Source organism: Podarcis muralis, chromosome 11, assembly GCF_964188315.1.
Source record: "Podarcis muralis chromosome 11, rPodMur119.hap1.1, whole genome shotgun sequence".
Classification (NCBI taxonomy): domain Eukaryota; kingdom Metazoa; phylum Chordata; class Lepidosauria; order Squamata; family Lacertidae; genus Podarcis; species Podarcis muralis.
In genome coordinates this window covers 47,165,359-47,182,521 of record NC_135665.1, presented here as the reverse complement: position 1 = coordinate 47,182,521, position 17,163 = coordinate 47,165,359, and the positions used below count along the sequence as shown (strand labels likewise).

Genomic DNA, 17,163 nt, shown 5'->3' with positions numbered 1-17,163 from the left:
ATTGTAACTTTATTTGAAAAACAGCCAATGTATTAGAAGACTTAGTTAAATATTACGCCTTGCTTAATTGACCTGTATGGTTTTATTCAAGCATCCAGAAACAGTGGTATAGATCTCCTTCTCCCACCTCTACCAAAAAAACTTTAAATATCAGAATAAAATGTTATAAAATACGACAGCTCAAATTTCAAAGCCAGTGATTTTCAAGCATGTAGGAAATAACTAATTCTTAACTGTTAATTCAGTGCAATTACATTTGGCATTATAACAAAATCCTCTCATCTCTGGCCTTTTATAACAAACCATAGTTTGTGTACACACAAACACACATATATTATATATACGCAAACATTTATATTAACATTTCCTATCCTACCTATCTCCAAAGAGAAACAAGGAAGCCATAAAATATAAACAACCCCACAACATACACTCAAATTAATAAATTAACAATATCCTTAATTTATAATCCTGCCTTTGATTATCTATAAAGTCAGTGACTCAGAACAACTCTGTGGCCTGACCTTGGATGGTTGAATTTCATTTTCTACTTCAATCAGATTAATGAGGGACCGAATTACCGGAATTACTTTTGACCTCATTTCTCTTTACAGAGGAAGCTAAAATAGAGTCAATATCACTGATAACCTTTGAAGTTTTTTCCAGAGTCTCAGCTATGTTCTTTTTACTAACATTCTCAACTAAAAAGATTTCCTCTGTTCTGTTCTGCGGGTCGGTGCTGGAGGACGGATTTCTTTTTGCAGCTGAAACCGTATTTGGAATATTGCTGTTCTCCACTAAAACTGTAGTTGTATAGTTAAGGAGGGAAAACAGCAAGACAAAAACCAAATCTCTTCTCTCAGGGGAACTGGGGAAATTCATAAGCTGTCTTGTGCTATATTTGTGATGGCATCACAGAGTTCAATACATGCAAACCTGCTTTGTGTTGGGTTTGAAAGGGGTGGGGGTAGTGTGGGCAGAGTCCTGCTGGTGTCACTCTGCTGGTGTGAAACTCTGCCTGCCGAATCTGCAGAACAGCCCACAGAAAGCCTCAAAACAGGCAAGTGGTTATTAGTCACCCCTGCCATTATGAGTGGCAAGACCGTGGATGGAACAGTGGCCCCATACCTTCCCCGCTGGGGTTTCAATTGCAGTGTAAGTCCACAAACTTCTAACACTTAGCTGGGAGTAAGTCCCACTGAACATGTCTAAGATTGCTCTGCAAGATTTAAAAGAAGTTCCAGATGCTATTTCAATATGTCATTAAATATGTACATAATGCATATCCCACCCCCACCCCAAGAAATAAAAAACCTTTCTCTTAAATAAAACTAAACTGCCACATGACAAACAAAGTAATGTGAAGGAGCTTTAACATTTTAATACTATTCGCAGACACCTTACTAGCACTTTGGCTAACAAACTGAACCAAAGTATAGAAAAGGCTTATTATTAGTTGCCTCAAGAAAAGAATGATCCAATCCTGCTAATAACTTCTCTGTGGATTCAAAATGTGCTCGAAAAGGATACAGTTGAATCTTCTTATTTTTTCAAGTTCAGCAGCGACTGACCTATAAAATACGAAGATAAAACTCAGAACACATTTCTCAAGATACCGTTTTGCTTATTACCACAATGACATGCCTTAGATCTGGTGTTTACCAGGGGTGATCTGACACTTAAGTTCCAGTAGAACAAAAGCAGTGTCGTGGTCAGATCACTTCCGGGTGCAACTAGACTTCCCTAACCCTTCCCCTCCGCAGGTAGAAGAGACCAATTTGAATGGTCCACCGCCTGTCTCTTAATGGATCCAAATGGTTCCCAAAGAGAGGTAATAAATAAAATTGAATAAACTGGTGTTTAAAAATAAATACAGATGGCCTCTGAGAGCCATTTAAGATGCATACCAGGTCTCTTCAGGAATCGGCTGTGGTGTGTCTGCACACATCTCTCCATCCTTGTTTAAGCTTCTGCACCATTTGACCACGGTTGTTACATATCTGTGTTGGAGAAAAATAAGTTGTGTTACATCCACCATGAATTGGCAGCACCAACTAAAGAACCAATGGCAGCTGGGGCATCCCATCCCTAATAAAGAAAACAGACCCGCCTGTCTCTGATAGGGAGGCAAATTCCTTACTCTTAGGATGCATCCGTACAATAGCTTTCTTCACAACTGTGAGCAGGGCAGGGTGGGGTGGGGTAAGTGAAGACAAGCTACAACCATTAACTATAATGTCGTTCACTGCTTCAGCTCAGGCTGCGCAGAAAAAAGCATGCAACTTCCTGAAATTCATTCTGATTGTGCAGATAAAATATAACTGATAGAATACTGCAGGATGTTGTATTGGTGTGTGAAAACAGTCGAGAGCCAAGGATCCCCAAGCATGCACCTTCATATGATTGCAATGTCAGACACCATCCTAGCGCCTGGGCATCTGCACTTGGTCACAAGCGGCCGATAGCCAGGTGCAAAATGTACCTGGAGAAATTCAAATTCTGCTGCAGAGGGTTTTTTATGCTTGGCAACTGAAGGAATGCAGGAGTCTGTATTCAGATGTGAAACTGGCACGCTAAGAGCTGCAAGGTCGCACACAAAGCTATCTTGCTCACTCCTAACAAAAAAAATTCCTTCCAGTAGCACCTTAAAGACCAACTAAGTTAGTTCTTGGTATGAGCTTTCGTGTGCATGCACACTTCTTCAGATAGGAAGTGTGCATGCACACGAAAGAAGAAGTATCTGAAGAAGTGTGCATGCACACGAAAGCTCATACCAAGAACTAACTTAGTTGGCCTTTAAGGTGCTACTGGAAGGAATTTTTTTTGTTTTGACTATGGCAGACCAACACGGCTACCTATCTGTAACTTGCTCACTCCTGTGCTGGTGAAGGAGTATCTCTGCAGGCATACTTTTGTTGTTGTTTTAGTCATTTAGTCATGTCCAACTCTTCATGACCCCATGGACCAGAGCACGCCAGGCACTCTCCGCTCCTCCACATGCAGCTGCTGGGTGACCTTGGGCCAGTCACACTTCTTTGAAGTCTCTCAGCCCCACTCACCTCACAGAGTGTTTGTTGTGGGGGAGGAAGGGAAAGGAGAATGTTAGCCGCTTTGAGACTCCTTAAAGGGAGTGAAAGGCGGGATATCAAATCCAAACTCTTCTTCTTCTTCCTGTCTTCCACTGGCTCCCGCAGTGTATACTTTATATAAATACTAATAATTGATTTATATACCCCCCCCCCCTTTATCCAAAGATTCCAAGGCAGTGTAGGAGTTATGAGGGCTGCTGCTACGGTAGAGACTGGATCCAGCTGTTGAAATGCCACTACCTACTGAAGGGTTGGGGTTCAGTAGGAGAGCATCTGTCAAGTTGCAATCGCTGGCATCTCCAGGTAGGGCTGGGAATGCTCCCTGTTGAAACCCCAGAGAACTGCTGCCAGTCAGTGCAGACTGAACTAGCTGGACCAATGGTCTGACTTCAGTGTAAGGCACCTTCCTATGTTCCTATTGGATTGGATTGCAAAAAATGAACGCGAGGGAGTTGGTGGACAAGACTTTAGCATCTGATCCTACATGATGTTCTGCCAACAGCACACAGAAGTAGTGCAGGAAAATAGCTCTAGGAAAACAGCTGCCTAATCAGAAACTGAGATATGAAAGCTAGGAGCCGAATGGCACCTTAAACCTAGGTTATGGGCGCAATAACTGAGTGTCTAGGCGTGCTTTTTTTAATAACAAGAATACAAAGCTGAAAATGAATGAACTGCAGCTGTTTTTCACATGGTCTAGTCTAGGGGTCAGCAAACTTTTTCAGCAGGGGGCTGGTCCACTGTCCCTCAGACTTTGGGGGGGGTGGACTATATTTTTTTTGGGGGGGGAAGAACAAATTCCTATGCCCCACAAATAACCCAGAGATGCATTTTAAATAAAAGGACACATTCTTCTCATGTGAAATACGCTGATTCCTGTACTGTCCGCAGACCGGATTTAGAAGGCGATTGGGCTGGACCTGGCCCCCGGGCCTTAGTTTGCCAACCCATGGTCTATTCCTTCACCTGCCCACCCCCATAATATCCTTAAGAGGGTCTCTTCTCCAGTCTTCAGAGAGTAGCTGGAAGCGGGGAGGACGAAAAAGGTCTTCCTTTTCTTCCATTCTGCACTTTTAATCTTAAGCGCAATACTGTGCCTGGAGCTCAGAAGCTGCTCGCACAAATGACATTCCCTGTCGTAAAATGTGCCTAGAACAATGGGAGTTTCGAACACAGTGCCTAATACTATCTCCCCAAAGCACTTGTTAAAATGTATGCTGCTGAAGTCAAAGGATTGAAGTCAAAGCAAGAGGAAGAAGGAAAAATATCTCACCTGCATTTTTCTCTTTTGGGCAAATTAAATCATACTGAAATTCCTAAATTTATCCAAAAAACCTACAAATACCTTTCATAGAGCCCAGGATGATCTAGGTGGATAAGCTGCTGTGCTCCTGCAGGCGAGGTGAGTTTGCACCAACCAGTGTTAGCATCTTGAGGTCCCTTAGAAGAAAATTAGATAATCAGGAGAAGCACCCTACTTCATCCCTCCTTCCAAGTAACTTCTGCCTGTCTGCTGTCATTTTTTTCAGGTAGGGGCTTAGTTTTCTAGTTCCCCCTCCAGGTTGGTTCCCTGCACACTTCCAGTTCTGAGCACTCCTTGTAGCCAAGTGGGTCAGTATAATTCTGGATATGAATATATCCCTAGTTCTTCAACCCCAGAAGCAAACCAGCCGAACCCCCAAATCCCATACTCTCATCAACAACCAGAGCTGTGTGCAAATGGCTTCTCAACTGCGCCCTGTTTGGGGCAGAGAAATCTTAAGAGGCACACTTCACCAAATTTCTACTGCAGCAGGGACAGGGTTGGGGGTTGGGGAGCAGACAAACAATTAGCAAGTGGTAGCCATTTTTTAAGGGAAAGAGTTGCCACAAAATAATTTCTCTATTTAAATGTTTGTGGAGTTATTTTATAAAAGGCCATGATGAAACTGAAAAAGCTGAAACAGGAAATAGTCATGATGTCTTCTCTTGCACAGGTACCGGGAGGTAAAGGGACACGGGTGGCGCTGTGGTCTAAACCACTGAGCCTCTTGGGCTTGCCGATCGGAAGGCTGGCGGTTTGAATCCCTGCAACGGGGTGAGCTCCCGTTGCTCTGTCTCAGCTCCTGCCAACCTAGCAGTTTGAAAGCATGCCAGTGCAAGTAGATAAATAGGCACCGCTGCAGCGGGAAGGTAAACGGCGTTTCTGTGCGCTCTAGCACTTGTCACGGTCCTCCATGCACCAGAAGTGGTTTAGTAATGCTGGCCACATGACTTGGAAAGCTGTCTGTGAACAAATGCCGGCTCCCTCGGCCTGAAAGCGAGGTGAGCGCTGCAACCCCATAGTCACCTTTGACTGGACTTAACCGTCCAGGGATCCTTTTCCTTTACCTTTTACCAGGAGGTAAATGCTCCCAAGCACGGAAAAAATTAAACCAACACCCTGTAAAGCTCACCTGTGATTTTCCATCTTGAGAAGTGAAATCCCACACCATGTTGAGGATCATTCCATCATAAAAAACAGCATGCACTTTATTATCTGAATATGCCAAGAGCCTTCCTACATTGGGAACAATTGTTTCAGCCAGGGGGATGGGCATCATTTGTCCTCTACCCTTCTCAGGACACTGAAAGAAACAATGTGGGACAAAAATAAGTACTAATTTATAACACGGGGAAAATTGTCATGTTTGCATTTCTTAGTGCAGAAAGTATTGAACTGATGTGTAGAGATCTTTCCTATTCTGCTTAATTCAAGAGGGTTCTGGAAACTTCTCTGTGTGAAAGGAAACAAGCAAAAGGTTCATGATGTTTTGGTTATACCTTCAGAGAAGCTGAGTACAGCTGGCTTAAACTGGTCCTGTTATCTCTTTCTGTCAAGGTCATGCTGACTATAAAAGTAAGGTCAGAAGGAGCCTGGGGTTCGCTCTCTCCGTCTATCTATTTTCCTTCTGGTGTGGTGTTCTGTACATAATATGCTTAGCGTTAAGGTCTAGACTTATTATAAGTTATTGTAAGTTTAAGTCTGCTGCAACTGGATTTCTTGTGGACAGTGCCAATCCTGAGTGCATTGGATTTGTGACCACTATGCTCACTTGCCTTCAGTAGCAGTAAAGCTCTGCTGGATAAAATGCAATTGCCTCTGGTCTATTTTTGGGAATCCTGCAACGAGTTTGTTACTCTGCTAACTATACATTGGAATCTGCTCTGGATCAATACTGAGTAGGATTTCAATGGCAAAAAATATCTCCTGGAAAGCCCTTTTGCTGTTTCTGATCCTTTTCTAGTTTCATTTATTTTCATACTCTCTAGTTTAGGGGATAACAGGGCCTAAAGAGCCTATATATAATTTGTAGCATTTGCTCAATAGGTCAAGGTGGTTTATTTTCTCTCATAAAAATATACATCTTTATAAACACAATTACCTGCCCTAAACTCTTCAAATTGGTTGGGAATGGAAATCTAAAATTTCCATGTGCCTAGATTTTTTTCACCCTGAACACTGAGAAGTGCTGTGAGCACAGAGACCAGCATGATATTTTACAAGATCTCAACTTCATTCTTACTTACCGCCATCTTCCAGCAGCAGACAGAGTAATTATGGGTTAACGAAAGCATGCGCTCAAGATTATGTTGAAGAACTCTAGGTAGTTTTAAAAAAAGAAAAAGATAAAATATGTTTCATAATGACATACTGGCTTTACAAATACAAGTCAGTTTATATTTACTTGTATATTTATTGTTAGCACCTTAGCCTACCAAAAAAAACCCAGCATTTCCTAAACCCATTTCATGTCATGATGTAAACCGAGTCAGTTACTCAACAGGTGCTTTATAAGACACAGAAAAAGGCAGCAAATGTTCCTTCAGCTCGGCTATACATGCCCTTGGTGTGTGGACTAACAAAAATGCAGAGCCAAAATATTTCACCTTACAGCTTGAGTGATAATGGTCCACACAGAGTAGAGACTTCCAGGTACATCAGGTGGTAGACTGCTTGCAGAATACATTGTTTCTTCTCTCTTAAAGATGAAAAAAGGAAAAGGAAATTGCTTTCTAATGAGCAAACCAAGAATCTCAGGCACATCCACACCATACATTTTAAAGCACTATGATAGTATGTTAAGGAGTCATGGCTTCCCCCAAGGAATTCTGGGAACCTCCATTTCTTAAGGGTACTGAGAGTTGTCAGGAGGCCTCTATTCCCCTCACAGATTTATAATTCTCAGAGTTCCCTGTGAAGAGGGATTGATTGTTAAGCCACTTTGAGAACTGTAGCTCTGTGAGGGGAATAGAGTATAAAAACAATGAGCACAAGCTGAAAAACCAGGCCATGCCTGCCAATTTCAAACATCTCCACCTTTTGCTGGACATATCACTATTAGCTCTAAAAATGCCTGGGTGTTCCCTCTCATCTTTCAAGTGTCAAGGAAAACATAATGGAAACTGTAATTTATAAACATAGCATAATAGAAGACCTACAGCAACGTTCCTCAAATATTCTAGAATGGGTCCGAAAGATAAAATGGCGTCATTTACCTCCCTCGTTCCTTCCTGGATATAATAGCGAGTGAAATATTTCCCCAAAAAGGAACCTTCCGATTTGAAAACTGAGCCATCACCGGGGTAGATTTCTATGTGTCTAGCTCCAAGAAGAAACCTAAGAGAAAGCACCTATTAGTCCTGCTGAGTGTTTTACTACCTTATAAGACTGTGTGGATTAATTACAGATAAAATAGTGGTGTTGGCTGAAGTCACATCGTGTACAGGACTGCAGCCGGCCCAGTATACCTGAAGGAGCATCTCCACCCCCCATCATTCTGCCAGACACTGAGATCCAGCTCCAAGGGCCTTCTGGCGGTTCCCTCACTGCGAGAAGTGAAGCTACAGGGAACCGGGCAGAGGGCCTTCTCGGTGGTGGCGCCTGCCCTGTGGAAAGCCCTCCCATCAGATGTCAAGGAAATAAACAACTATCCAACTTTTAGAAGACATCTGAAGGCAGCCCTGTTTAGGGAAGTTTTTAATGTTCGATGTATAATAATAAATTATCATCATCATCATCATCATCATCACCATCTATGCTTCAGCTCCATTGGGGTCAACAAGACTTAAGTGCATTAACTGTAGAAGTAGGAGCTCTGTACAATACTGTGCTCAGAGGCAGACACATAGTCCCAGGTAAGTGTGCATCTGAAAAAAAACAAAACCCAAACTTTCCTGATGTTAGGTAAGCAGTATTAATTTGTTATTCATTTGTGTTTTGTTTTTTGCTTTACACACCTGTAAATGATGCCCTTACTCCATACTATTTTGACTGGCTGGGAGTATAAATACTGACCGCTGTCCTCTTTCCCCAGTTGCAAGAAATCAGAGAAATCCCACCTGTGAAACAAACCAGCAGACATTGAACTTAGCAAAATCCTGCTGGAACCCTTGCCAACAGGGTGGATAAAAATCAATGATTTTTAAAAACAAAAACAAAAAAATAGATTTTTTTAAAATTTAAATTGGATTTTTAAAATAAAAATGCTTTTGGTGGAAAAATCTTTCTAAAGATAGTTTTCTATTTAAGTTACATTATAGTCCAATGGCTATTCATCACAAAATAAGGATTTGTTTTAAGTTTTTCAAGTGTGCTAAAACTCAGTCTAAGTTTCTTTTTTAAAAAAACAACAACAAACAAACCGTTTAACCACATCAGTTAACAAACATGGATACATATGCTATAATGTTATTGCTTTAGTTAAATAAATTGTTTAAATTGTTATTAAGGAAACAATTATTTTTCTCCTTCCAATAAAGTACAGCAGAAAAGTTGTCCAAATATAAACAGTTAACTTAATTAAACCTCACAAAAATTTCATAATTATCTGTCTATGTATTTCTAATAGTATAACCAAATCAGTAATTTTTGATATAACTGTAAAAACTACTCTGAAAATTTATTATTCCAAAAATGAAACCTTCATCTGGTTGCAAATATTAAGATTATACCAGCAGGAATGAGTCTTTCTGTAAAAAAAAAAGGTTCAAATCAAGTCTTACTGAGTAAGTGATTTAAATCCACCCTGCTTGCTAATAACTGAAACAATCCAAAACAAGTACTGTAGGGCAAGAATGGGGAGCCTAGCCACTGACCACGCTGGTTGAGGCTTGTGGGAGTTGGGAGCCCAGCAGGGCTAGAAGTAAACCACCCCTTCTGTAGATATTGCTTTCAAGCCTAAAAGCAATCTGATCTTATATCTGTTTCCCCAGATGAAATTCCACTATGTTCAGTAGGAAGTCCCATCTGCACTACACATTTGAAGCAGTATCATACCTGTCAGGGAACTGACATCGGAGCTAGAGGCGGAGGGAAGGCTCTCAGATGATGCTGGAGAAGGGCCCAGCAGGGAGAGAGGCAGCTCAGCAGAGGGGGAAGCAAATCAGCGCAACACCAGGGATAAAGGGGGGCAGATGGGGGAATCGGCGAGAGGGCTCCAGGACTCCTCACCGGACACCAGCGGGGAGAACACAGGTCCTCCGCTACCCACGCCCTCCCTGCGCAGAAGACTTCCACGCAGGGAGAGTAGGAGGAGGCTGGGCGTCAAACAACTTTTATGTTGGAAAAGGTTTAAGAAACGCCCACTGACGGATTCTGCTAGCGACTGAGGCAGCCACGGAGAGAAGGGCTGTCCAGACAAAAATGTTTAACAAGGCAATTTAGCCTGGAGAGGCGGCAGCTTACGCACGAGCAACCCCATACTCATTACAATACCGTTTTAAACAGCCCTCCCCCCCCAAAAAAACCCCGTCTGGATTGTAGTTTGTTAAGCATGTTGAAGCTCCTATTCCCCTCACAGAGCTACAATGGAAAATTCACTGCTGTTATTAATCAGCTTTTTAGGGGAAGGGACTTAATAAAAGAAAAGAAAACAGAAATAGAAATACTTTAGTAAGTAAGTAAGTAAGTAAGTAAATAAATAAATAAACAATTCACCTGTGCAAATAAGGAGCTTGACAGCTGAGTGGTAAAGCCCAAGGCAAACAAGTGACTGCCTTAGAAGAGTGTGATATATTAAGCTCTGCAATCTCAACATCTGTGTTTCCTTCATCCGGTTCAGTTTCTTTGCCAGCGTGTAATTGATAAAACCTAAGTGCCAATGATAAAGGGTACCTCCATTCTTCGGCGCAGGAGGACACAGACAGACGTTGAGTAACCCAACAATATTCTGACGAGCAGTTCTGGAAAGACCAGGGGCTCTCCTCTAATTTTTGCACAGATCCTGAGTTGCTGTCCTGCATATTCTGTGCCACAGACCTGCCAAAGTCACCTTCTCCTTCTTCTGCTCTCAGCTGCAGAGAAGACGGCTTCCCGGCAGAATTCTGGCCGGATCTTCCACACCGATCCTGGATCGATTCGCCACACTTTTTATCTAATGGTGGTGCCGATAACTTCTGGCTGACTTTGCACAAAAACTCCACTGTGAATTCTTGCTGAAGGACAGGCAAGGTCAGACTAGCATGGCCATCCAGAGAAGAGATGGTCACAGCGCCATGGTGAAAACGGGCTGCTCCATTCTCACCATGAGAAGTGGGCCATTTGGCTTTAGAGATATCTGTGAAAATAATCTGTTAAGAGGGGAAGGAAAACTACTCAAATTTCAAGCGCAATGCCACCGACGCTATTTATTATTTAACTGCTACATATTAGCTGGATAGCTCTGTTGGCGAGAGCAAAGGTTGCCAGTTCAATCCCTGTATGGAACAGCTGCAAATTCCAGCATTGCAGTGGGTTGGACTAATAATAATAATAATAATTTATTTTTACCCCGCCTATCTGGCTGGGTTTCCACAACAACTCCAGGCGGCTCCCAACAGAATATTAAAAACACGCTAAAACATCAGACATTAAAAACCTCCCTAAACAGAGCTGCCTTCAGATGTCTTCTAAAAGTCAGGTAGTTGTTTGTTTCCTTGACATCTGGCGAGAGGGTGTTCCACAGGGCAGGCACCACTACCAAGAAGGCCCTCTGCCTGGTTCCCTGTAACCTCACAGGGAGGGAACTGCCAGAAGGCCCTCGGAGCTGGACCTCAGTGTCCAGCTGAACGATGGAGGTGGAGACGCTCCTTCAGGTAGTCTGGCCTGACACCATTTAGGACTTTAAATAATAAATTATTAGTATTTAGAAGACATCTGAAGGCAGCCCTGTTTAGGGAAGTTCTTAATGTGTGACATTTTAATGTATTTTTAATTTTTGTTGGAAGCCGCCCAGAGTGGCTGGGGAAACTCAGCCAGATGGGCGGGGTACAAATAATAAATTATTATTATTATTATTATTTAAAGATCAGCACCAACACTTTGAATTGTGCTTGGAAATGTACTGGGAGTCAATGTAGGTCTTTCAGGACCAGTGTTACATGGTCCCTGAGGACTAGATGAATTTCAGGGTTCCTTCCAACTCTACAAGTTTATGATTCTGTGATTAATTGGTCTTCTCCAACCTGGTCCTTCTCCAGATGTTTTGCACTACAACTCCCATGAGCTACCACCAAGAAATTTAGTTTGGACCCACTTTGATCTGTCAAATCCCCACACCACCACAGATCTGAAACAGCTGGCCTTGACACCAGGCAGGTCTCCGCTCTGCACTCCCACCAGCAACAAGAGAGGAGCAGTAGCCAGGACAACTGCTTAGCAGGTAAAACCTTTGCTACCATCTTCCTGCTTAGCTACTGCTCCCTCCCAAAGGGAGAATAGAGACACCAGATCATCCCTGGAAGACACAGGCCCCATCCAGCACTGATTTTTGCAACAGCTGGCTTTGATACCAGACTTCTGGGTGAGGCGGGGTGGTTAAAGTGGGGAAATGGTTGGTTCGATGTGAATGGTTTTTGGACTAGGAAGGGGGCTAAGGTCTTCTTTATTTGCTAATTATTGAGTGGGGATGTTGCTTCATTTATTATTTGAGTGTTGTTAACGTTGTTTGCTGTTATTTATATGGCTGATATGTTGGTTTTTTGTTTTCCCATAAATGTTACGTTATAGGTAAAGGTAAAGGTACCCCTGCCCGTACGGGCCAGTCTTGACAGACTCTAGGGTTGTGCGCCCATCTCACTTAAGAGGCCGGGGGCCAGCGCTGTCCGGAGACACTTCCGGGTCACGTGGCCAGCGTGACATCGCTGCTCTGGCAAGCCAGCGCAGCACACAGAAACGCCGTTTACCTTCCCGCCAGTAAGCGGTCCCTATTTATCTACTTGCACCCGGGGGTGCTTTCGAACTGCTAGGTTGGCAGGCGCTGGGACCGAGCAACGGGAGCGCACCCCGCCACGGGGATTCGAACCGCCGACCTTTCGATCGGCAAGCCCTAGGTGCTGAGGCTTTTACCCACAGCGCCACCCGTGTCCCACGTTATCGTGTATTGTATATTTTCCTTTACAAGTACAGTAGTACCTCGGGTTACATACGCTTCAGGTTACATATGCTTCAGGTTACAGACTCCGCTAACCCAGAAATAGTGCTCCGGCAGCGCAGCAGCAGGAGCTGGCCCCATTAGCTAAAGTGGTACTTCAGGTTAAGAACAGTTTCAGGTTAAGTACGGACCTCCGGAACTAATTAAGTATTTAACCCGAGGTACTACTGTAAGTTGCTTGGAGAACTGCGGGCGACTAATAAGTTTAATAAATAAGAATAGTAAGCCTACAAAAAGCACTTACATTTTTCCTTTCAGGAGGTATAATACTTGAAGGTAAATAGGGACGATCAGAATATTGATTCCGGAAATCAATTGCCTGTAAAAGCTTCTCCTAAAACACACACACAAAAACGACAATATATATCATGGAATTTGAAAATTAACAAAAGCATAAATTTAATTCCCCCTTTCTTAAAGGAGAAGAATTGTAATTAAGAACCCATGTTTAGTTCCAACATCCTTATCGTCTGTATATATTTAGAAACTAGGTACAAAAGTAAAATCAACTTTTCAGTCTGGCCTCACTCAGCATGGGCATTTAATAATAATAATAATAATAATTATTATTATTTTTATTTATTTATACCCCGCCCTCCCCGGCCAAGACTGGGCTCAGGGCGGCTAACACCAAATATATATAAAAAAACTTTTTAGTCCCTAAAAAGTTGCCCAGAAGAGAATGAAACCTACAGGCTGAAAATGGTTGCCCATCTGTGTCTTAATGCATGGGCTGAAAGATGTTGGATATTTACTATCCCACAATGACCCCTTCTCTCTCCTGGAACTCTGCTTAGGCAGAAAAATGTTCTAGTTTACCCTGTAGATACTGATAGCAAATTGCGTCCTTTGGCGAATCCGCTCTGCTGGCTGTATGGGATGGGCAGAGGCAGGAATGGCTTTCTCAAATAAAAACTCAGACCCACAAGGAGAAAGCAGCAACCTGGATCCATCCACATAGTGCACTTCTACAGAATTGTCTTCATAAAGGATCATGATGCTCTCTGACTCCATGGCAGCAGATGAATGATGTTCATTCAAAGACAATCTATAAAGAAGATCGCAACTTAAGGGGCTGTGGGCCGTTGGCAAAGTCACTTAAATACCACACCCCAAATCCAGAGCAAAAAGTTCTGATTAACACTTTACAGAGCAAAAACAGTGTATAATTTGAGGAGAAATAAGGTTTTGTCTCGCTCACCTCAGGCCTTTCACAGAGCAGGAATACATTCAGCCAAACATACAGAGAGAAAGCTCCCTCAGAACTACGCAGCCAATCAGAGCATTATACACATCTTTCCAGACCTCTGAGCAGTGCACAGCACTCCGCAGAATGGTGGGATAAATACTTCGCTGGGTTGTGGGTTCGAGCTCCACGTTGGGCAAGAAATTTCCTGCATTGCAGGGGGTTGGGCTAGATGATCCTCATGGCCACTTCCAACTCTAAAATTCTCTCATTCTGTGTTCACATCCCTGACTGGCCTGGGGCCAGCCACTGCCCAAGTGTAGTCCACCTCGCAGGGTTCTTGTGAGGATAAAGTGAGATGAGCCACACTTGCCGTGACCGTGGTCACCAGCCAAATTCCCTCTCCCTCTGAAGCCCAAACACTTGCACACCATGTTGCGTCGTTTTTACTTGGCCTGGGGAAAGCATGGCCCTAATATTCTGGATACCACCCTCCCCCAAAATGGGCCAGCCCTGAGGAATGCCCTGCTGAAGCTCCCTGAGGGAAGAGCTTACGGCTTGTCTGGAAGCAACCCCAAATACACTGGTACCTCAGGTTACATACGCTTCAGGTTACAGACTCCGCTAACCCAGAAATAGTGCTTCAGGTTAAGAACTTTGCTTCAGGATGAGAACAGAAATCGTGCTCCGGTGGCGTGGCGGCACCAGGAGGCCCCATTAGTTAAAGTGGTGTCTCAGGTTAAGAACAGTTTCAGGTTAAGTGAGGACCTCCGGAACGAATTAAGTACTTAAGCCGAGGTACCACTGTAGAAAAGCTCCTGCTAGGAGAAGGGAGAGCATATATGAATAACATTTTGTCTCATTGTGCATACCATTTCCACCTCCAGGGCCGGATTTAGGCTTAATGAGCCCCTAAACTACTGAAGGTAATGGGGCCCTTTCTATGTCCAGCTGTCCTTCGTCAACAACAAACTGTTGCTGCTTTTTTGTGTTGAACATATGCAGTTTGGTAGTTTATGGACCTAATAGGTCTCTAAAGCCATTTGCACACAGCAAAATATGTATTTTATCAAAGTAATGCAACCAGTCCACGCAGAATGTGGGCTCCCTATATATAGAAATGAGCAAACCAGTGATATTTTAGGGAGCTGGCTAGAAATAGTATCTCGGATTAAGAACTTTGCTTCAGGATGAGAACAGAAATCATGTTCCGGCGGCACGGCGGCAGCAGGAGGCCCCATTAGGTGAAGTGGTGCTTCAGGTTAAGAACAGTTTCAGGTTAAGAACGCACCTCCAGAATGAATTAAGTTTTTAACCAGAGGTACCACTGTACTTACCACTGTACATCATAGGAGTCACTATGTAGGCACCACTGTACATCATAGGAGCCTACACAACACAAAACACTGTTGCTGTATGTAGGTTTTATTTTATTTTTTAATCTTATATTTTGGAAATGTACATCCTGTTGTTTCCCTTTACATTTTTTGTGGGCCCCCCAAGAGAGTGGGGCCCTAAGCTGTAGCTTGTTTAGCTTACATGTGAATCCGGCACTGCGACCACCCCCCTTCTGCCCCCTCGCCACCCCCCCTACCTTAGAGGGCCGAGCTTAGAGAGCCTTCCACTTCTGCACGGCCACGACGCGGAAAGAGGCAAGGATGCACCAAGAGAGTTGCAGAAGAAAGCTCAGCCTGCCCGAAAGCGCAACAGCAGCAGCAGCAGCAGCAGCAACTCGGCTCCTTTCCTTTTCAAGACGGCGCGCCGAAAGGCGGGGAAACCAACCAGAAAGCGCGACGGGAGGAAGCGCAGCAGGAGGAGGAGTTCGAGAGGAATATTGGGCGGATCATATGGACTAGCGGCGCCGGGGAGGAGGAGGCGGAGCTCTGGTTTCCCCGTTGAATACTGTATGAGCTTTCGAGGCTTGCGTCGCACGAGCCCTCGGAAGGGTGTGCTGTGGGATTGCATAGTTCTTACAGTGCCAGATGTACTTATAAACTAAACGAGATATAGCTTTTGGGGGCCCCCAAAAAATTTAAAGGGAAAAAACTGGATATACACTTCCCAAATATAAGATAAAACAAATAAAATAAAACCTACCTACAGCAACAGTGTTTTGTGTTGTGTAGGCTCCTATGATGTAAGTCATGGGTAGGCAAACTAAGGCCCGGGGGCCGGATCCGGCCCAATCGCCTTCTAAATCCGCCCCGTGGACAGTCTGGGAACCAGTGTCTTTTTACATGAGTAGAATGTGTCCTTTTAATCAAAATGCATCTCTGGGTTATTTGTGGGGCATAGGAATTTGTTCATTTTCTCTCTCAAAATATAGTCCGGCCCCCCACAAGGTTTGAGGGATCGGACCCCTGCTGAAAAAGTTTGATGACCCCTGATGTAAGTAATGGGCCCCGCCTGCCAGCCTGCTCCCTAAAATATCACTGGTTTGCTCATTTCTGTATCAATTACTTTGATAAAATACATAATTTGCTATGCGCAAATGGCTTTAGATACCTATTCGGTCCATAAATTACCATGTGGCATATATTCAACACAAAAAACAGCAACAATACGCCTTTGATATATCACAGGTTTAGAAGGATATTGACAAGCTGGAATGTGTGGACATGGAGAAGTGATCAAGTTGATCTGGAAACCAGTCCTTATGGGGACGGGTTGAGGGAGCTGGAAATGTTTAGCCTGGACAAGAGGAGACAGAGAGGCTATGTGATAGGCACCTTCAAGTATCTAAACGGGATGTCACAGGTGAAGCATGCATATTTGTTTTACTTCCACCTGTAGTTGTGAAAGGCTTTAAATCAGAAGATTTAAAGGGTGGTATAACATGAGCCATATTCATCGACCCATTGAAATACCTGTTACTTAAATCCGTTTATTTCCGTGGGTCTCCTTTGAGTATGACTAAGGCTGGATATCACCACAAATTTTTGTGGGTTTTAAAAACTGCCTTAATTTAAAACCAATCAACTGTATTTGCTAGTCTCATCTTGCAGGTGGTGCTTAACAGATTTAATTACTCAAGTATTTTGGGCACGGGTTCAACTGGAAGCACACAAAATAAGCTGGCAACATGACATTATGTATCAGTAATCACAGATGAAACTATATTGCTCATAGGCACCGGGTGGGGTGGGCTGGGGGCTCCAGCCCCCACAACATTCCCCATGAAGGGGCTGGGCAACCACTTTTTTTGCACCATGGGGGCCTGCATGCCCGCTAGTGTGTGCATCTGATGTCAGACGCCCACATACCCTGGGTATCCATGGTCCTGGGGTCAAGCCAGTGGGCCTGATGTTGCTGCATATTAATAGTATTATTACCTGGAATATGCTTTCTTAAACTAAAGGACAATGATAAATGATGGCCAGCAGCTACAGAGATGCTGCTTTGCAGACGAAAAGCAAGGAATATCGAGTAAGATCTCATGCTATGAAAATAAGGACAT

The 17,163-nt window shown here is 43.6% G+C and overlaps 1 protein-coding gene across 4 annotated transcripts; it reads right to left on the bottom strand.

Moving 5' to 3' along the window:
• Positions 1-63: 63 nt before the first annotated feature.
• Positions 64-15,479, bottom strand: C11H5orf34 (chromosome 11 C5orf34 homolog). 4 transcript variants are annotated; one of them, XM_028749337.2, is made up of 13 exons: positions 15,301-15,479; positions 13,340-13,568; positions 12,765-12,854; positions 10,048-10,679; positions 8,349-8,450; positions 7,608-7,728; positions 6,999-7,090; positions 6,639-6,711; positions 5,525-5,695; positions 4,435-4,529; positions 1,908-2,000; positions 1,531-1,571; positions 64-803 (listed from the first exon to the last, which is right to left on the bottom strand). In XM_028749337.2, exons 2-13 carry the CDS (start codon positions 13,532-13,534, stop codon positions 562-564), a joined length of 1,947 nt encoding a protein of 648 aa, XP_028605170.2. In that variant the 5' UTR covers positions 13,535-13,568; positions 15,301-15,479; the 3' UTR covers positions 64-561. The 4 variants fall into 4 exon arrangements, with proteins under 4 accessions (XP_028605170.2, XP_077792526.1, XP_077792525.1 ...); XM_077936400.1 differs by having other exon boundaries at positions 13,447-13,568; XM_077936399.1 differs by lacking the exon at positions 15,301-15,479 and adding an exon at positions 13,722-13,886 and having other exon boundaries at positions 13,447-13,568.
• Positions 15,480-17,163: the final 1,684 nt, after the last annotated feature.

Excerpts from the sequence above, each read along its gene's own strand:
- C11H5orf34 (XM_077936398.1), bottom strand. The coding sequence starts at position 13,750 with ATGTATTCCTGCTCTGTGAAAGGCCTGAG. Across the intron at positions 8,451-10,047 it reads CAAGCTCCTTATTTGCACAG|GTGGGATTTCTCTGATTTCT; the intron begins GTGAATTGTTTA and ends TTTGTTTCACAG. Across the intron at positions 7,729-8,348 it reads AGTAAGGGCATCATTTACAG|GTTTCTTCTTGGAGCTAGAC; the intron begins GTGTGTAAAGCA and ends GCTTTCTCTTAG.